Below are 21,365 nucleotides of genomic sequence, written 5' to 3'. Positions count from 1 at the left end.
TGCGCAATACGGTGAAAAACACAGCATGCTGCGATTTTCTACGGCCGTACAAGACCGTATAATACGGATCAGTAAAATACGGCAGATAGGAGCAGGGCCATAGAGAATCATGGTACCGTATGCAATCCGTATTTTCTGCGCCTCTCATACGTCCGTAAAACACGCCAGTGTGACGCCGGCCTCAGGGTATGTGTCCATGGGCCATATTACATCCGGAATAGCTGCGGATCGAACGCTGCGTAGAGCCGCAGCGTTCAATCCGCAGCGTCCAGATGTTACAGCATAGTGGAGGGGATTTTATGAAATCCAGTCTCCACTATGCGTGCGAACACACATCCGACAGCCCTGCGATTCCAGACATGCGGCGCATCTTTTTAGAACGCAGCATGTCCGTTTACCTTGCGGCGACGCTGCGCTGCCGCATAGTAAAATACAGGGCCCTATGTGTGGGGTGCGATGATGCCGGATGTGTGCAATGAACACATCCAGCATCATCGCGTCTCCAGAAGGGGGAAGAGCTTTGGGCGGAGCGAGTTTTCCGCTCCGTCCAAAGCGCCGGCCATCCTGAACGTGGACACATACCCTTAGACTGAGTTCGCCATCACCACCTCCTCAGGCAAGGAATTCCAGATTCTCACTGCCCTAACAATAAAGAATCCTCTTCTATGCTGGTGGAAAAACCTTCTCTCCTCCAAACGCAGAGAATGCCCCCTTGTGACCGTCACCTTCCTTGGTATAAACAGATCCTCGGAGTACCACATTTATTTTCCTACCTATTGAGCCAGATTAAACTGTGTCAGTGAATACAGAGCGCCACCGCTTATCATATAGACTCCAAGTAACCCCAGCACCCTCACAAACTCACAATTGACCAGTGTGCCCATCTGGATGACAATTTGTCAACTGTGTCCCAAACCCACATTTTTGACATGTAAAGAAATGTTTATCTTCAGTGGGGAACTGCCAGTGGAGCCAGGTTACAGGCCGTTATTATGGCTTCTTTCCCGTCTCCTACAATATATGAATCATTTTTCATTTCTTGTCCAAAATTTCCCTTGGAGGAGGGAAGAGGGGGAGGAGAGGGAAGAGGGGGAGGAGAGGGAAGAGGGGGAGGAGAGGGAAGAGGGGGAGGAGAGGGAAGAGGGGGAGGAGAGGGAAGAGGGGGAGGAGAGGGAAGAGGGGGAGGAGAGGGAAGAGGGGGAGGAGAGGGAAGAGGGGGAGGAGAGGGAAGAGGGTGTGGAGAGGGAAGAGGGGGAGGAGAGGGAAGAGGGGGAGGAGAGGGAAGAGGGAAGAGGGGGAGGAGAGGGAAGAGGGTGTGAGAAAGGGGGCGAGGGGAGGAGCGAGAAGGGAAAGGGGAGGAGCGAGAAGGGAAAGGGGAGGAGCGAGAAGGGAAAGGGGAGGAGCAACTTTTTGCGTCCCATGCGGTAGGCGGGCACATCAAAATGCCGCTTGCGGACGCATCCACATACAACGCATGTCCCTGCGTACCCAATGTTAGAGATAGGTACGCAGAACGCATGAGGAAGTAGGCGGAGCTTAAGGGAGCATGTACACAGCCATACGCAGACCAGCCAAACGCAAGTGTGTAACCAGCCTTACTAATTTTAACATTACATTTATTAGGCTATGTGCACACGTATTTTTTAGGGCTGCGGATTTTTCGCAGCGGATTTAAGAAATCCGCAGGTATTAGGCACTGTGTTTTACCTGCGGATTTACCGTGGTTTTTATACAGAATCTGTGCGGTTTTACACCTGCGGATTCCTATAGAGGAGCAGTTGTAAACCGCAGCGGAATCCGCACAAAGAATTGACATGCTGCGGAATGTAAACCGCAGCGTTTCAGCACGTTATTTTCCGCAGCATGGGCACTGCGGATTGCGTTTTCCATTGGTTTACATTGTACTGTAAACGCATGGGAAACTGCTGCGGACCCGCAGCTGCGGATCCGCAGCAAATTCGGCAACTTGTGCACATAACCTTATATACCTTAGATGTGGCCACCCTTTGCATGGTTACCATGCGCAACTATATGGAGAAATGTTTTTCTATATGGACACACATACCCATATGAATGTACAAGTGTCAAAGATAAAGAACATAAAGCTGCACAGTAATCAAGCAAGACATCTAAACAAAGAATACATGATACACTGCAGACACACACCTATAGGAGATGTTTACCACTGACCTTTATTGGTGACCCTCAGAAAATACCTGTTTGGCATCAGATTAGAGGTCTAGGCAGCACAACAATGACCATTAAGTGGACAGACAATCTGCTGTGAAGTCCATTCCTGCAGTATTTAGTTATTGAGTAGAAAATGAGACTATTCATTGATTTCTCTCTATGCGTTTCTTAATTCTGCAACTGCGAGACTAATAATGAAAAATTTACAACAGCAAGGCCCAGAAAGCTTAAAAACAGGGGGGTGGGTTTGGGTTACACTAAATGCCCAAACACCTTGTATTGGATCCATGGAAAAAGCCGGGCCTCGGTCACAAACAGAGCTTCTCTTTGTGTCAAGTATTGAAGAAACATTTACTTTTTCCACTCCTTGTAAACATCCATTTCATCAAACATGCAACAACTGACCGAGGGAAATGGCAGCATTAAAATAAAAAAGGAACAGTCAAATATTTCATCTGTCTTTGGGTGCTGGAATTGATGGGATATTTACTTATTTGCTCATAAACAACTTATGGAAGTATAATTATTGCTATTCATTGACCTGGGGGCGTTGGAAATAGCAAAAAGATTTAGTAGCTATTATGATATAATTAAATTAACCCCTTGATCCCCCCCTAATAGGGGAGTGTGGCACTGCCGAGCCTTGGAATGGCGATGATACACCTCGTTTTCTCTAGTCGGATTAGAACAGTTGCATCCACCCAGAGCAGAGGGAAAGAAAGTAAACAAGGGTCTGGAATAAATTACTTTGCGAACAATGGCAGAGCTCCACCACTGGGGAGACAAAAGCAGCAAGTAATATGTGTGCACATTTGTGCAAAGCTCTACAGAAGGGGGAGTGGCAGCCTATCTAAAAGCCCCAGCCATTGTTTCAAATGGACCATTGATCCTATTAGACAAACTTTACCCATGCGTTTGTCCAAGTTGCTATACAATTGCAGAACAATGGACACAAGGTGGGATCCGAAAATCTAGTATAAGAGACAGTAATGTGCAATCAGGCCTGAAAAACAACATTTACTGCAAGGTAAAGCCCAGAAAAGAAAAAAAACAACAAAGGAAAGCAAATAGAGCCGACAGCCATCCTGGGGTAAGAGCTAGCCATCTGGAGGGTACCGGGGCGAAGGATTGCAGCCGAGCACTGTAGGAAACACACAGCATCTGGCCAATCAGACGCCTGCGTATACACCGATCGTATACACCGATCGTATACGCCGTGGACCATAGACATAGAGCCATACAGACTTGTTTTCTGGGCACAATCCACACCTGTTCCATTCATTCTCTGCTGCCCCCATGCATCCCAATGTCAGCACAGTCATCCTGTGGGAAGCCAATGACATGAAGTTGGTTTCCCCTGGGCTTTGTGCCCCCCAAGCCCCCTTTCTGCTGCCACTTACCTGGTTTTGGAGGACAGAAAGGCAAGTTTCATTAATCCATAGGTAAACAGCTGGATGTTCTCCTTGGCTATGCTGGCTACTTTTAGCCTGTGCTCTAGGATGTGCAGTTCCATCGTCTCTTTCTTGTCATTTGGAGACCATCTAGAGGGAATACTGTTGTTGCCTTTTGTGCTGATTGCAGATCTTTTCTCCGTTTTTCCCCCTCCTTCCAGTGCAGCGGATTGGGGAAAGTAGGAAAGGGTCGGTAAATGGAGAGTGCGGGGGATCACAGGGAGAGGGGAAGCTGCCGGAGTTCAGGAAGACTCGCACAGCGGCGGCTCCAGAGTGCAAAAAGCAGCTGGTGCTACACTGTAACAAACAACTTGCCACTCAAGCCGCTCCTCTCTGCGCAGGCGTGCCGGCCCCGAGGCATGACGGGAAATGTAGTCCTGCCCACCGCTGAGGAGAAAGACCCTGGGTTGTTTGTGTCTTGTACTCGCTGTATGTCGTCTTGTTGTGACGTGTAGTAATGAACCTCTGAGCCCTAGTATGGGGGTCGCGACATTCGGTTGGCTATTAAGGCTTTCTGTGGCTTGTGTAGCGTTCTGTCGTGACTCTGCGACTTGTTTTGATTGAATGACGCCGCATTTAAAGAGACAGTGTGCGCGCTAGGCTGCAGTCTATTGTTCCCTGATATCAGGCGCGGGGAGGCTGGCTGGTGACTTCTGCAGTTCCCTCATGGCTCCTGCTCACATTGCTCAGAATCCCCCGCAGAGGTGGGCGGTCACGTGGACGATGGTCTATAAAAGTAGGTCACATTTACACCCCTAGTAGCCAATCACAGTTCAGCTTTTTTTCTTCTAGAGCTGTTTGTATCATGAAAGCTGACTTTTGATTGGTTGTTATCGCAGCAGACTTCTTTTAAATAGAGCTTGGAGGCCCTTAAAGGGCTTGTCTATTACATTACTACCTCCCCAGTGTGTGCTAACAGCTGCAGACAAGCATGTTGGTAATTACATGACATCCTTCTAAGCCCGAGGCTGAAGATGGTTTCTTATTCCTTCAGTTTCTTATTCGGAGCTGAAGTTGTTTTCTTAGTCGTCAGTTTCTTATGCGGCAATTTTTTTTTTTCTATAGGTTTAACGACAAAAATAAGCATCAAAATAATAACACACAATGCAGCGAGGTGCCCTGATGGGAATACACTTAAAACCAGCTTACAAAAATTATAAAACTGGAACAAAAATGGGCATCAAAGTGGGCAACAAAGGGCGTTAATCAAAGTGTTAAATGACTTTGGGCCACTGATATCACACTGCAGACATAGAACAGGGAGCCCCACTATTCTCTTCAGCCTGGCCCACTTTGGGCCACTGATCTCACAGTAAGAATACACAGATAGTGATTCCCTGCATCAAACCCAGGTCCCTATAGCCTGGCCCAAAGGGGGTTCTGGGCATCAGAACTGGCATCAAAGTGGGAAAACAGTCAATTTTGGCCATTTGAGTAAGTAATTGGCTTTTTAAGGGGTTAAATGACTTTGGGCCACTGATCTCACACTAAGAATACACAGATAGTGATGCCCTGCAACAAACCCAGATCCCTCTATCCTGGCCCAAATGGGTTCTGGGCATCAGAATTGGCATCGAAGTGAGCAAACAGCCCATTTTCACAGACTTGAATAACTAACTGTTTTTAAGGGGTTAAATGACTTTGTGCCACTGATATCACAATGCATAACATATAGAACAGGGAGCCCCACATCAAAACAGGTCCCTACAGCCTGGCCCAAATGAGTTCTGGGCATCAGAACTGGCATCAAAGTGGGCAGTCGATTTTGGCCATTTGAATAAGTAACTGGCGTTTTTAAGGGGTTAAATGACTTTGGGCCCCTGATATCACAGTGCAGACATGGAACAGGGCGCCCCATCAGGTGTCTCCAGCCTGGCCCAAATGGGTTCTGGGCATCAAAGTGGGCAGACTGTCGATTTTGGCCATTTGAATAAGTAACTGATGTTTTTAAAGGGTTAAATGACTTTGGGCCACTGATATCACAGTGCAGACATATAGAACAGGATGCCCCACATCAAAACCAGGTCTCTTCAGCCTGGCCCAAATGGGTTCTGGGCATCGGAACTGGCATCAAAGTGGGCAAACAGCCCATTTTCACAGATTTGAATAAGTAACTGATGTTTTTAAGGGGTTAAATGACTTTAGGCCACTGATCTCACACTAAGAATACACAGATAGTGATGGCCCGCATCAAACCCAGGTCCCTCCAGCCTGGCACAGATGTGTATTGTTAGTGTGAGGTCAGTGTCCCAAAGTCATTTAACCCCTTAAAAACGTCAGTTACTGAAATCTGTGAACATGGACTGTTTGACCACTTTGATGCCAGTTCTGATGCCCAGAACCCATTTGGGCCAGGCTGTAGAGATCTGGTTTTGATGTGGGGCGCCCTGTTCTATATGTCTGCAGTGTGATAACAGTGGCCCAAAGTCATTTATCCCTTTCATTAATGCCCTTCGGTGCCACTTTGATGCCCATTTTTGTTCCAGTTTTATAATTTTTGTAGCTGTATTTAAGTGTACTCACATCAGGGCACCTCGATGCATTGTATGTTATTATTGTGATGCTTATTTTTTGTTGTTAAACTTATAAAAAAACAGAAAAGAAAAAATTGCCGAATAAGAAACTGACGAATAATAAACAAACTTGAGCCTCGTCTTCTAAGCCGCCATCTTGTTGCCTATCATGCAGGGATGGGATTCAGGCCGTTTCCGTCAGGTTTCCTAGAACTAGTTGTTAAATTAGCAGCCAGTGGAGCAAATTTGGGAGAAATCGGAATTTCGCTCTGGATCCCAAGCTGTTATGAGATGCAGTGTGTTTCCACGTGTCGGCGATGTCATTGCGCACCCTTCGTCATTCTGCAAGAGATGCTGACCCTGCAGCCAGTGTGCAATGTAGGTGGTGCGGGGAAGGGAGATAGTGGAGAGCATTCATCTGCCCACCAGTTTCCTACCTACTCTGCTGCTGCCCCTATGTAGACTCCTCTACAGACTTCAGGAGCCTAGTAAGGCCTCTTTCACATTTCCGTCGGTACGGGGCCGTCGCAAACCGTCGGCCCGACGTACCGACGGACGTTGTGCAAATAGTGCACAACGTGGGCAGCGGATGCAGTTTTCCGACGCATTCGCTGCCCATAATGAAGTCCAGGGAGGAGGGGGCGAAGTTCCGTGTGTCCATCCGTCGCAATCCGTCATCAATTAAAGTCAATGGCAAAAAAAACGCATCCTGTGGGCACATTTGCAGGATCCGTTTTTTTGCCAAAAAGACGGATGACAAAAAACGGAAGTGTGAAAGAGGCCTTAGGTCATTAGCATATCGCATTCAATTCTCTTTCATCTGATGCTATACCCTAAGGGTGAGAGGCATACAGGGGGCATTATTACATTGTGGGACACAGATAGGCCCTGTTACATTTGGGGTTACTATTACTGTGTTGAGTCACAGAGGTTGGTAGTATTACCGTGCAGAGGCACTGATATATAGAGGTACAACGATGGCACTATCACCATAAGGATGCACTCCCACACGACCTCCTCATCCCACCCTCTCTCTGTTGGAGTCCCCCAAGGCTCTGTTCTAGGACCCCTACTCTTCTCAATCTATACACTTGGCTTGGGACAACTCGTAAAGTCCCATGGATTCCAGTACCACCTCTATGCTTATGACACTCAGATCTACCTCTCTGGCCCAGACGTCACCGCTCTGCTGTCCAGAATCCCAGAGTGCCTATCAGCCATATCCTCCTTCTTCTCATCTCGCTTCCTCAAACTCAGTGTGGACAAATCTGAACTCATCATCTTTCTTCCATCCCATAGATCTTCTTTACCTGACCTATCTATCGCAATCAATGACATCATGCTTTCCCCCGTACCGGAAGTCCGCTGCCTCGGAGTAACCTTCGACTCTGCCCTGTCCTTCAAACCGCACATCCAAGCTCTTTCCACCTCCTGTCGCCTTATTCACTCCTCATCCAATCGCCTCCAAGACTTCTCACGAATATCCCCCATCCTCTGGAATTCTTTGCCCCAACACGTCCGACTATCAACCACATTCGGATCCTTCAGACGGAACCTGAAAACCCACCTCTTCAGGAAAGCCTACAGCCTGCACTGACCCCACTACCTCCTCATCACTACTGAAGCTACCGCCTCACCAATGCCGGAGCTGCAGCAACCCTCAACCTATTGTCTCCTTCCCCATAATCCTGTAGAATGTAAGCCCGCAAGGGCAGGGTCCTCGCCCCTCTGTATCAGTCTGTCAATGTTAAGGTACCGTCACATTAAGCGACGCTGCAGCGATATAGACAACGATGCCGATCGCTGCAGCGTCGCTGTTTTGTCGTGTGGTCGCTGGAGAGCTGTCACACAGACAGCTCTCCATCGACCAACGATGCCGAAGTCCCCGGGTAACCAGGGTAAACATCGGGTTACTAAGCGCAGGGCCGCGCTTAGTAACCCGATGTTTACCCTGGTTACCAGTGTAAATGTAAAAAAAACCAAACACTACATACTTACATTCCGGTGTCTGTCGGGTCCCCCGGCGTCCGCTTCCCTGCACTGTGTAAGCGCCGGCCGTAAAGCAGAGCGGTGACGTCACTGCTGTGCTCTGCTTTACGGCCGGCCGGCGCTGACACAGTGCAGGGAAGCGGACGCCGGGGGACCCGACAGACACCGGAATGTAAGTATGTAGTGTTTGGTTTTTTTACATTCACACTGGTTACCAGTGAAGACATCGCTGAATCCGCGTCACACACACCGATTCAGCGATGTCAGCGGGTGATCCAGCGACGAAATAAGGTGCTGGCCTTCTAGCTCCGACCAACGATGTCACAGCAGGATCCTGATCGCTGCTGCGTGTCAAACACAACGATATCGCTATCCAGGACGCTGCAACGTCACGGATCGCTATCGTTATCGTTAAGTTGTTCAGTGTGAAGGTACCTTAAGTTTGTTTACTGTAAGTGATATCTGTAACTTGTATGTAAACCCTTCTCATGTACAGCACCATGGAATCAATGGTGCTATATAAATAATAATAATAGGTAGGCACTTTTACCCTGTAGACTCTGTTAACACATTGAGGTACATAGATAGCATTACCAACATGAACAGTTAAGGGGGTGCACTCTTACCATAAGAAGGCAGATAGGGTGGCACTGTTACCATCTGGAGGTATAAAGAAGACACTATTACCATAAGGGGGCACTATTAACAGCTGGAGGTGCAAAGGGAGCTCTATTACCATCTGAGCGGACAAAAGGGGCACTATTACTGTGTGTGGGTACAAAGATGGCACTATTATCTTGTGAAAGGACAGAGGTGGCACTATTAACATGTGGAGATAGAAAGGGGTCACTATTATCGTTTGGAAACACAAAGGTTTGCTATTGTCCTGTGCGCACATAGATGTGGTATTATTGTGTGGAAGCACAGAGGGAGCACCTTTACCATGTGAGGGCACTATTTATTCTATGAGGGCACTGTTACTATGTGGAGGCATAATTGCAGCACTATCAACATTAAGAAGTCCAAAAAGGGCACTATGAATTTGAGATTGCACAATGGAAACTATTGCCATGTGGATACACAGATAGGGGCTCTATTACCAAGTGGAGAAACAGAGGTTTACTGTTGTCATATGTAGACACAGAGGGAGCACTTTCATTATTATTATTATTCATTTTTATAGCGCCATTTATTCCATGGCGCCTTACATGTGAACAGGGCAAATATAGACAAGTACAATAAACATGAGTAAAACAAGGCACACACAAGAACAGGAGGAGAGAGAACCCTGCCCGCAAGGGCTCACAGTCTACAGGGGATGGGTGAGTATACACTAGGTGAGGGTAGAGCTGGTCATGTGGCAGTTCAGTAGACTGGGGATCACTGCAGGTTGTAGGCTGGTCTTCAGGTTCCTTTGGAAGGTTTCCGTGGTAGGTGAGAGCCTGATGTGTTGGGGTACAGAGTTCTAGAGTATAGGGAAAACATGGGAGAAGTCTTGGATGTGGTTGTGGGAGGAAGAGATGAGAGGAGTAGAGAAGGAGATCATGAGATGATCGAAGGTTGCGTGCAGGTAGGTAACGGGAGACCATGTCACAGATGTATGGAGGAGTCAGATTGTGAATAGCTTTGCATGTCATTGTTAGTGTTTTGAACTGTAGCCTCTGGGCAATAGGAAGCCAGTGAAGGGCCTGGCAGAGAGGAGAGGCTGGGGAGTAACGGGGAGACAGGTGGATTAGTCGGGCAGCAGAGTTTAGGATGGAATGGAGTGGTGCCAGAGTGGTAGAGGGGAGGCCAGAGAGTAGGAGGTTGCAGTAGTCAAGGCAGGAGATAAGGGCATGTACTAGTGTTTTTGTGGTTTCATGGTCAAGGAATGCACAGATCGGGAAATGTTTTTGAGTTGGAATCGGCAAGAGGAGGCAAGGGCTTGGATAAGTGGCTTGAAAGAGCGGGTAGAGTCAAAGATCACCCCGAGGCACCGAGCGTGCCGGACCGGGGAAAGTGAGCAGCCATTGACATTGATGGATAGGTCGGGTGGAGGGTAGAGTGAGGTGGGGGAAAGATGATGAATTCTGTTTTGTCCATGTTCAGTTTTAGAAAATGAGCAGAAAAGAAGGATGAAATAGCAGACAGACATTGTGGGATTTTGGTCAGTAAGGAAGTGAGGTCTGATCCAGATAGGTAGATATGCGTGTCATCAGCGTAGAGATGATATTGTAAACCGTGGGATTCTATGAGCTGTCCCAGGCCAAAGGTGTAGATGGAGAAGAGTAGGGGCCCTAGAACTGAGCCTTGGGGAACACCGACTGACAGGGGGCGAGATGAGGAGGTGGTGTGGGAGAGGGAGACACTGAATGTCCGGTCTGTTAGATATGAGATCCAGGATAGGGCCAAGTCTGTGATGCCAAGAGATGAGAGAATCTGTAACAGGAGGGAGTGGTCCACAGTGTCGAAGGCAGAAGACAGGTCCAGGAGGAGGACAGTAGTGTCGCTTGCTCTTGGCGGTTAGTAGGTCATTGGTCACTTTAGTTGTGGCAGTTTCAGTTGAGTGATGTGTTCGGAAGCCAGATTGCAACCGGTCAAAGAGGGAGCAGGAGGAGAGGTAGGAGGACAGTTCAAGATGGACATGCTGTTCCAGTAGTTTTGAGGCATAAGGGAGAAGGGATATCGGGCGATAGCTGGACACAGAGGATGGGTCGAGGGAGGGTTGTTTGAGGATAGGTGTGATTGATGCGTGTTTGAAGGATGAGGGGAAGACACCGTTTGTAAGTGAGAGGTTGAAGAGTTGTGTTAGGTGGGACAAGAGCAGGTCAATAGTGCAAGTGGTGAGATGTGATCTTGATAGAAGGATGGGGAGCTGATCGTCTGTCATGGTGGAGAAGCTGGCTTTGGAACAGGGCTGAGAAGTCAAGAGGAGGGGCATTGGGGGCTGTGGGCCAAAGCTTTGTCTGATGTTATCTACTGCTTAAAGAAAGAGGCAAATTCTTCAGCTGAAATGAGAGGGGAGGGAGGAGATGCTGGGGGACGGAGTAGAGAATTGAAAGTGTTGAAGAGCTGTTTAGGGTTGTGAGTCAGGGAGGATATGAGAGATGAGAAGTAAGTTTGTTTTGCGGCAGTGAGCGTGGACTTGAAGCTGGCGAGGGACTGCTTGTATGCAGTGACGTGCTCAGCAGAACGAGATCTCTTCCATCGCCGTTCAGCAATCCTGGAAGCCCGTCTCAGTTCTTTGGTCAGGCTGGTTAGCCAGGGCTGCCTGTTGATTCTACGAGTTTTGCTATGCATGAGTGGGGCGGCCGAATCGAGTGTTGCTGTTCTTGTGGTGTTATAAAAAGAGGCAGCAGCATCTGTGTCATAGAAGGAAGCTATGTCTGAAAGAGGGAGAAGGGTCTCAGAGAGTGATTGTAAATTGAGGTGTTTGAGATTTCTGCATCAGTGATGCCGAGGAAGGAGAGTTTGTTATTGATAAAGAGGTCGTGGATAAATTACAGTTTATTGCAGACACAGCGTGCGTTCCATAGTGCTCCAGGTAGGGAAGTTGGGGGATTGGGGGCTGGATGAATAGGTATGAGGTCACTGTGGTTGTGAAGATGTGTAGAGGATTGTGGCAGGGGATTAGAAATGAGTGTGGGGATGTGATGAGGAGGGCCAAGATTTGGGGATGTCGCCAGCAATGAGGAGCAGCAGACTGTCACGGGGAAACTAGGTGAGCGAGAGCTAAATACCCGGGCCCCTGCAGTTTCCCTCAGACTAGGGAAATCCTGACTGACCCTCTACCTGGAGTTTACACTGATGGTGTGCATGTCCCTAACTCCTGTAATAACCCTAGGCTGATACCTCCGCCCTCCACCCAGTGAAGAGGTAATATTCCAATACCCACAGATAGAACAGTGTTGTGAATTCTGCTCTTGGGCTCCCTCCGGTGGTTGTAAGTGGTAGCGCTGCTGTCTCTGAATCACAGCATTTGTCAGGTGTGTTCACTTTTTGCAATTCTGACTGGGCTATTTAGTCTGGCTTCACCCTTTAGTCAGTGCCAGTTGTCCATTGTTCCTGGAGGATTCACATCTCTGCCTGGTCTCTCCTGCTTTGCAGTTCATTTCAACAAAGATAAGTTCTGGCCTTGATTTTTTGCTGTCCACATGCTGTGGCCTTATTGTTCAGTTCTTTTCCATGTTTTTGTCTTGTCCAGCTTGGTCTGTATAAGGATTTGTTTAGCCAAGCTGGTATCTCTGGAGATGCAGATATACCCTCCATATCTTTAGTTAGCTGTGGAGATTTTGTACTTTCTGTGGTGGATATTTTCTAGTGTTTTAATACTGACCGCATAGTACTCTGTCCTGTCCTTTCTATTTAGCTAGAAGTGGCCTCCTTTGCTAAATTCTGATTTCAGTCTGTGTATGTTTTTTCCCTCTCCTCTCACAGTCAATATTTGTGGGGGGCTGTCTATCCTTTGGGGATTTTCTCTGAGGCAAGATAGTTTTCCCTTTTCTATCTCTAGGGGTAATTAGTCCTCCGGCTGTGTCGAGATGTCTAGGGAGCGCTAGGTACATTCCACGGCTACTTCTAGTTGCGGTGTTAAGTTCAGGGTCTGCGGTCAGTACAGGTACCACCTTCTCCAGAGTACGTCTCATGCTGCTCTTAGGCCACCAGATCATAACAGTACAACTGGCCTACAATGAGTTAATCGCATCTCAGAAGAAGGGAAGGAAAGTGCTGAGCCATTTTTTTTTCTGTAGTCTGTTGTGTTTTTTTTTTTTTCTTCCCTCTTTACCTCTGGGTGGCTCAGGAGTTCGGCGCTGGTATGGATGTTTAGGGATTGGCTTCTCGTGTGGATCAACTTGCTGCTAGAGTACAGGGTATTTCCGATTATATCGTTCAGACTCCGGTTTTAGAGCCTAGAATTCCAACTCCTGATTTGTTTTTTGGGGATAGGTCCAAATTTCTGAGCTTTAAAAATAACTGTAAACTGTTTTTTGCTCTGAAACCCCGTTCCTCTGGTGATCCCATCCAGCAGGTTAAAATTGTTATATCTCTGCTGCGTGGTGACCCCCAGGATTGGGCATTTGCCCTGGAACATGGGAATCCGGCGTTGCTTAATGTAGACACCTTTTTTCAGGCGCTTGGGTTATTGTATGACGAACCTAATTCAGTGGATCATGCTGAGAAGACCTTGTTGGCCCTGTCTCAGGGTCAAGAAGCGGCAGAATCATATTGCCAGAAGTTTAGAAAATGGTCTGTACTGACTAAATGGAATGAAGATGCCTTGGCGGCAATCTTCAGAAAGGGTCTGTCACGATATGGTATGAAATATCATAAGTTAGTTTTCTTGCTAGCATGCGGGGGCTAAACCCCCCCCCCCCTCTCTCTGGTTCTCTTTCCTTCCCTGTGTTTCTATCTGTCTGTGTAGAAGAGCTTGCCTTGTGGGGGAGTTTTATTGACGAAAGGTATTTACGACTAGCATAGCTGCAAGAGAAATTTGTGTTAGCAGGAACTGTTAGAGAAACTTCTAGAATCATGAAAATCCTTTGTTCTGTTTTTGAAAGATATTATGCAAACCGTTTAAGTTACGAACACCAAAATATATCGTCATAATCACACTCGGAGGATCTACGCATCACTATAATCACAGGCATGTAGCTCCATCTGGTGAAGAAGTAGGGATTTCTCAGTCAGTGTGCGTGACAAATAGGACTTGTTTGGTCTCGTCGGAGTGCCCACGGTACTGCGAGATGAGTGATGGGTATGGTGCGATTATTTTATGTTCTGTGGCGAAGTTACGGGCATCAGATATATTTAATGCCCAGTGAGTGATACTGAAGAGGTAGGAGGGGTTGGAAGAGCCAGCCCTTTCTGTGAGGTCACAGCCTGCAGGTTTTAAGTTGCTGGGAGACTTTCAGGAGGGAGATTTGGAGTTTTTCCTGGACAGACCTGAGCACGCCCAATGAGCTGGGACGTGTGGTTGCCTGCAATGCAATGATCTGAGAACATGTGAGTTATCTTTTTCTTCCTTTAATCCTTTTATTTTCATAATTACCTTGTACATATTTGCAATTGTCTCATTTGTAACATCTTTGTAAAATATTTTTATAAACACTGCCTAAAAATCATTTATGGGGTATATTATTTAATACTAGTTCGTTCTTCCTGCCCTAAACCGTACCCTGTCTCTGAAGGGAATTACGCTACTGTTTTTGGGGGTTTGCTCCAGACCCCTTCAATTGGAGCTGGTGGCAGCGACCGTGTGCCGGCTTTTGGGGGTCCCTGTAGCGACTGCGGCTTGATAATTATTGTTCCTGCCTGAGTGGGAGTAGTTATCGCATCGCTGCAGTGTTCCCAATAGCCAGTACATAGCAGGCAGCATTTCTGGCGACTAATTACCCCAGGTGCAGTACCTAATCTGACCTGAGAGTAAGGGGGGCGCCAGAGAGCTGCAAGTGTTAAGTGGAACTGTAAGCGGGATAGACACAAATCCCTGCAGTTCATGGTATATTGAAGAGCAGTGGGATACCTAGAATAAGCCCCTGCTGTAAACTAAGAGGTCAATAGCCTCGTGTGTGTTTTTTCATCACATTGTGGCAGTGGAGGGATACCTGGGATAAGCCCCCTGCACATGTGATAGCCGTCTGTTGGTTTAAAGTCACCCCAATCCGTGACATATTGTGGGCAGCGGCTGAGGGATCTTGACAGTCACGGTGTGAATCGTGACATATTGGTGGCAAGGCGGTGGGATATTAGAGCATTAGTGATTTGGTTTGAGCAATCATTCCTCTCACTAAAAACTTGCAGAAACTTCTTGCGAGAACTCTGCGCAAATAAGTTTGGAGAACGAACTCAGTGTTTATTAGTTGTGAGACAATTGTGTACTGGTAATTATCCCCTCCCTTTTTCTTCGTTTTTCTATCCTATCTTTTATTTGGCAACCATGGTTGTGCTGGGAGAAACCTTTTATAAGAAGCAGTCCAAGGACACTCTTATGGCGTTGTGCATGTCACAGCAGATTGACTGTACAAACAAAACCAAGGCTCAAATGGTCGCTGAACTGGTGCAATGTGAAGCAGACCAAGCCAGGCCACAGAGCCCAGAGGCCGCAGAAGCCGGCACAAGCGAACATGGTGCTGCAGCAGAGGTCCAACCACTGAATACGGGCCCTACTGGCAACCAGGGGGGTGCAGACCTCCTCCTGCAGCTGGCTCTGCAACAATGCCCCGCAGATGACCTGGACCGACGTCTGCAGCTGATCCAGCAATACCAAGAGAGAGCCGAGCGAGAGGCTGAGAGAGCCGAGCGAGAGGCCCAGGCCCAGCGAGCCGAGCGAGAGGCCCAAGCGCAGCGGGAGTACCAGCTGCAGATGGCCCAACTGCAAATGCAGGGGTCGTCCCAGAGCCGTGAATCCAGCAGCGCTCAGACACCAAAGCCCCGGCCCGACCACTTTCCTGTTATGGAAAAGGATGGGGACTTGGACACGTTTCTGCGGGCCTTTGAGAAGGCCTGCAGACAGTACCAGCTGCCTACACAAGAATGGGCACGGTACCTGACACCAGGGCTGAGAGGAAAAGCTCTGGAGGCGTTTGCTGTCCTCCCTCAAGAACAAGATGGTGACTATGAGGCCATCAAGCAGGCTCTGATAGCCAAGTACCAGCTTACACCCGAGGTGTACCGTAAAAAGTTTCGGACCCTCCTACGTGGCCCACACGACAGTTACAGTGATGTGGTGCATAGACTGGGGACCCACTTTGACCAGTGGACCCAAGGACTGTCAGTGACCACCTTTGCACAGCTGCGAGACCTGATGATCAAAGACCAGTTCTTCCGTCTTTGCCCAACTGAAGTGCGACAGTTCGTGATGGACAGAGAACCCAACGATGTGACGAAAGCAGCGCAGATTGCCGATGCCTATGAGGCCAACCGTAGATCGGAAGTGCGGAAGCCAGTCACCACCAGCTGGAGAGGGGGTAAGCCTGCAGCCAACGCCGGTACCCCTGCCAGCCAACACACCAGAGGTCCTGTCCCCGTGGCCAACAGCACCAGGCCTACCACCGAACTTCGCCAGTGTTACCACTGCAGGCAGACTGGACACCTCAGTCACCAATGTCAAGCCAAGCAGAAGAACCCCTCATCCCAGGCCCCAGGGCCTAATGCAGCCGTTCTTTTGGTGGGTGGTGTGGTTGGGAGGGTGTGTGACAACGTACAGCCCGTCACTGTGGGAGGTCGTGTTGCTACCGGCCTCAAGGACACCGGGGCTGAACGAACCCTCATCCGACCCGAACTGGCGGCCCCTGAAGAAATCATTCCGGGGAAAACCCTAACTGTCACTGGGATTGGGGGCATCAGCTGTCCCTTACCGATGGCCCGGGTTTTTATTGATTGGGGTGCCGGGAGCGGGGTGAAAGAAGTGGGGCTGTCTGATAATTTGCCCACTGATGTTTTGTTGGGGACTGATTTGGGGAGGTTGTTTGCATACTACGTCCCTGACACCCCTCCCCAATCTGCTAATAAGGGTAACGTTAACCCTGATGATGATGATGATGATGATGGGAAATCGCATGTGTTACCTGACCATGCTTTATCTTGTAGTGATGCATCTGCTAACCAATTTTTCCCTAGGATTGATGGTGAAAATGTTGTACCTGTGCCAACTGTATCTGATAATGATGTTTCTGTAAAAGTTGATGTGTCCATAGGTACAGGAGTGCTCAGCCACGTTGCTCTGCGGAGTGAGACGGCTGAGGAACCCCTAGCAGGGGCAAGTGTCGGTGCTACAAGAAATGGGGAGATACATGGGAACTGTGAGACAGGTGACGCCATGAAATTGACCAGTGCCACCGAGGAAGGTAACTGGCCCCTAAGTAGCAATGCTCCTGAGGTAATGGGGGAGGATGGGGAGGTAGAGCCCATAGCAGCGTCAGCTGATGGGTCTGTAGAAACCCCCGGGGAGACAGCCTACGTAGCTGCTGTCACCCGCAGTCAGAGTGCCCGGAACGCAGATACCTGTCTGCCTTCCGGACCCTCCTCAGTCATCAGTGTGACTGAACCAGAGGTGGACCCAGTGCAGGTCCCAGAGGGCTCCCGTGGGCAAGGGACCCTGACGTCGCTTCTGGCTTCCCCTAGCCAGGAGTTTCAGGCCGCTCTGCACACAGATGCGAGCCTAGAGAGTTTGAGACAACTCGCCGGGACGTCATTCTCCGAGACTGATAAGGAGAAGGTGTTCTGGGAAGGAGGAAGGTTGTACCGGGAGACAGTACCCGGAGAATCACAAAAGGAGTGGTTGAGGGAAAGACAGCTGGTCGTCCCGCAGCAATTCCGGGGTGAGTTGTTGCGGATTGCCCATGAGATCCCACTAGCTGGACACTTGGGGATCAGCAAAACTAAGGCCCGGCTGTCTCAACACTTCTATTGGCCTAAGATGGGGACAGATGTGTCAAACTACTGCCGCTCCTGTGTCACCTGTCAAAGAGTGGGGAAGGCGGGGCCTGCTCTTAAGGCTCCCCTGATCCCTTTGCCAGTGATAGAGGAGCCTTTCCAGAGGATTGCGGTGGACATTGTGGGCCCGCTGGCCGTCACCAGCAGCTCTGGAAAGCAATATATTCTTACTGTGGTAGACTACGCTACCCGGTACCCAGAGGCAGTAGCTCTGTCGTCAATTAGGGCAGATAAGGTGGCGGATGCCCTGTTGGCCATCTTTTCACGTGTAGGATTTCCCAGGGAAATGCTTACTGATCGAGGGACCCAATTTATGTCTCACCTAATGGAGGCTCTCTGTAAGAAAATGCAGGTGAAGCACCTGGTATCGAGTGCATATCACCCACAGACCAATGGCTTGTGTGAACGCTTCAATGGTACCCTCAAACAGATGCTACGCATGCTGGTTGAGACACAAGGGCGCGACTGGGAGCGGTACCTCCCACACCTGCTATTTGCTTACCGAGAGGTTCCGCAGGCCTCGACGGGGTTCTCCCCCTTCGAGCTCCTGTACGGCAGGCGAGTCCGGGGACCCCTTGGGTTGATAAGAGAATCCTGGGAAGAGGAGCCGAACCCTTCTGAAGTGTCCATAGTGGAGTATGTCATGCGCTTCCGTGACAAGATGCAGACCTTGACGCAGTTGGTGCATGACAACATGACGCAGGCTCAGGCTGATCAGAAGCACTGGTACGACCAAAACGCCCGGGAGCGGACCTACCACGTGGGTCAAAAGGTGTGGGTGCTGGTTCCTGTACCAACGGATAAGCTTCAGGCAGCCTGGGAGGGCCCGTACGTCGTCCACCAACAGCTCAACCCGGTCACCTATGTGGTCACGCTTGACCACACTCGGGGTAGGCGAAAGGCCTTTCACGTCAACATGATGAAGGCTCATCACGAACGTGAACCTTTCGTCCTACCGGTCTGCAGCTTACCCGAAGACGGGGAGGAAGACACCCTCCTGGACATGCTGGCCCAAGCCAAGGCCCGTGGGTCCATTGAGGACGTGGAGGTAAGCGCCTCGCTAGATGAACCACAGCGGTTGCAGTTGCAAACCATGCTGGAACCCTTCCGGGTCGTGTTCTCCAACCGGCCTGGACGGACTGAGTTAGCCGTCCACGAGGTGGACACCGGGAATCACGCCCCACTACGGCGAACACCCTATCGAATCTCTGACCAGGTGCAGCAGATTATGCGCCAGGAGATCGATGAGATGTTACAGCTGGGGGTGATTCGACGGTCAAAGAGCGCGTGGGCCTCACCTGTAGTTCTCGTGCCAAAGAAGGACCGGACCACCCGGTTCTGCGTGGACTACAGGGGGCTCAACGCCATTACAGCCTCTGACGCGCACCCAATGCCGCGCATCGAGGAGCTGCTTGAGAAGTTAGCTGGCGCAGAATACCTGACAATAATGGATCTGAGTCGCGGATACTGGCAGATTCCCCTGAGCCCCGAGGCGCAGGAGAAGTCCGCCTTTATCACACCCTTTGGACTGTACGAGTCCACGGTCATGCCCTTCGGCATGAAGAATGCCCCTGCCACTTTCCAGCGGATGGTCAATCTCCTGCTTCAGGGACTGGAGAAGTACGCAGTGGCGTACTTAGATGACATTGCCATCTTCAGTCCCTCCTGGGATGAACACCTGCAGCATCTCGAGGAGGTGCTCGGGCGAATTCACCAAGCAGGCCTGACTATCAAGCCGGGAAAGTGCCAGATGGGCATGAGGGAGGTTCACTACCTGGGGCACCGGGTAGGCGGAAACACCCTAAAACCGGAGCCTGACAAAGTGGGCGTGATCGTGAACTGGCCCACTCCCAGGAACAAGAAACAGGTGATGTCCTTCCTGGGCACTGCAGGGTACTATAGGCGCTTCGTGCAGCACTATAGTAGCCTGGCAAAACCTTTGACGGACCTCACCAGGAAGAAGCTACCCCACATCGTCAACTGGACAGATGGCTGTGAGGGGGCCTTCCAGGCGTTGAAAACAGCACTGTGCAACGCCCCTGTGTTGAAAGCCGTCGACAGCAGTCGACCGTTCTTGGTACAGACTGACGCCAGTGAGTTTGGCCTTGGTGCTGTGCTCAGCCAGGTTGACTCAGAGGACCAAGAGCACCCCGTGTTGTACCTGAGCCGGAAACTTTTGCCGAGGGAAGTGGCCTACTCCACCATCGAGAAGGAGTGCCTGGCCATAGTCTGGGCCCTGCAGCGTTTGCAGCCCTACTTGTACGGTCGCACCTTCACCGTGGTGACCGACCACAACCCTCTGCGCTGGCTAAGCACCATGTGTGGAACCAATGGCAGGTTGCTACGCTGGAGCCTTGCCCTTCAGCAATTTGACTTCACCGTTAAACACAAAGCGGGCAAAGAGCATGGTAATGCAGATGGACTCTCCCGCCAGGGTGAACCCACGGAGGTGCGCATGGAGGCATACCGAGAGGTCCTGCCGCCGTAGCGCACGCCAAAAGGGGGAGGTGTCACGATATGGTATGAAATATCATAAGTTAGTTTTCTTGCTAGCATGCGGGGGCTAAAACACCCCCCCCCCCTCTCTCTGGTTCTCTTTCCTTCCCTGTGTTTCTATCTGTCTGTGTAGAAGAGCTTGCCTTGTGGGGGAGTTTTATTGACGAAAGGTATTTACGACTAGCATAGCTGCAAGAGAAATTTGTGTTAGCAGGAACTGTTAGAGAAACTTCTAGAATCATGAAAATCCTTTGTTCTGTTTTTGAAAGATATTATGCAAACCGTTTAAGTTACGAACACCAAAATATATCGTCATAATCACACTCGGAGGATCTACGCATCACTATAATCACAGGCATGTAGCTCCATCTGGTGAAGAAGTAGGGATTTCTCAGTCAGTGTGCGTGACAAATAGGACTTGTTTGGTCTCGTCGGAGTGCCCACGGTACTGCGAGATGAGTGATGGGTATGGTGCGATTATTTTATGTTCTGTGGCGAAGTTACGGGCATCAGATATATTTAATGCCCAGTGAGTGATACTGAAGAGGTAGGAGGGGTTGGAAGAGCCAGCCCTTTCTGTGAGGTCACAGCCTGCAGGTTTTAAGTTGCTGGGAGACTTTCAGGAGGGAGATTTGGAGTTTTTCCTGGACAGACCTGAGCACGCCCAATGAGCTGGGACGTGTGGTTGCCTGCAATGCAATGATCTGAGAACATGTGAGTTATCTTTTTCTTCCTTTAATCCTTTTATTTTCATAATTACCTTGTACATATTTGCAATTGTCTCATTTGTAACATCTTTGTAAAATATTTTTATAAACACTGCCTAAAAATCATTTATGGGGTATATTATTTAATACTAGTTCGTTCTTCCTGCCCTAAACCGTACCCTGTCTCTGAAGGGAATTACGCTACTGTTTTTGGGGGTTTGCTCCAGACCCCTTCAATTGGAGCTGGTGGCAGCGACCGTGTGCCGGCTTTTGGGGGTCCCTGTAGCGACTGCGGCTTGATAATTATTGTTCCTGCCTGAGTGGGAGTAGTTATCGCATCGCTGCAGTGTTCCCAATAGCCAGTACATAGCAGGCAGCATTTCTGGCGACTAATTACCCCAGGTGCAGTACCTAATCTGACCTGAGAGTAAGGGGGGCGCCAGAGAGCTGCAAGTGTTAAGTGGAACTGTAAGCGGGATAGACACAAATCCCTGCAGTTCATGGTATATTGAAGAGCAGTGGGATACCTAGAATAAGCCCCTGCTGTAAACTAAGAGGTCAATAGCCTCGTGTGTGTTTTTTCATCACATTGTGGCAGTGGAGGG

The 21,365-nt window shown here is 49.4% G+C and overlaps 1 protein-coding gene across 1 annotated transcript in view; it reads right to left on the bottom strand.

Moving 5' to 3' along the window:
• The window catches only part of CASTOR2 (cytosolic arginine sensor for mTORC1 subunit 2), a 222,599-nt gene extending 218,236 nt beyond the window's left edge, over window positions 1-4,363 (bottom strand). The window contains exon 1 of the mRNA XM_077296452.1: window positions 3,591-4,363. Within this exon, the coding sequence (XP_077152567.1) occupies window positions 3,591-3,703 (113 nt within the window). The 5' untranslated portion in view covers window positions 3,704-4,363. The remainder of the gene's footprint in view (window positions 1-3,590) is intronic.
• Between the last annotated feature and the right edge of the window lie 17,002 nt (window positions 4,364-21,365).

This window comes from Ranitomeya variabilis, chromosome 3, assembly GCF_051348905.1.
Source record: "Ranitomeya variabilis isolate aRanVar5 chromosome 3, aRanVar5.hap1, whole genome shotgun sequence".
Classification (NCBI taxonomy): domain Eukaryota; kingdom Metazoa; phylum Chordata; class Amphibia; order Anura; family Dendrobatidae; genus Ranitomeya; species Ranitomeya variabilis.
The sequence above is the reverse complement of the archived record's forward strand: the minus strand, read 5'-3'. Positions and strand labels throughout refer to the sequence as shown.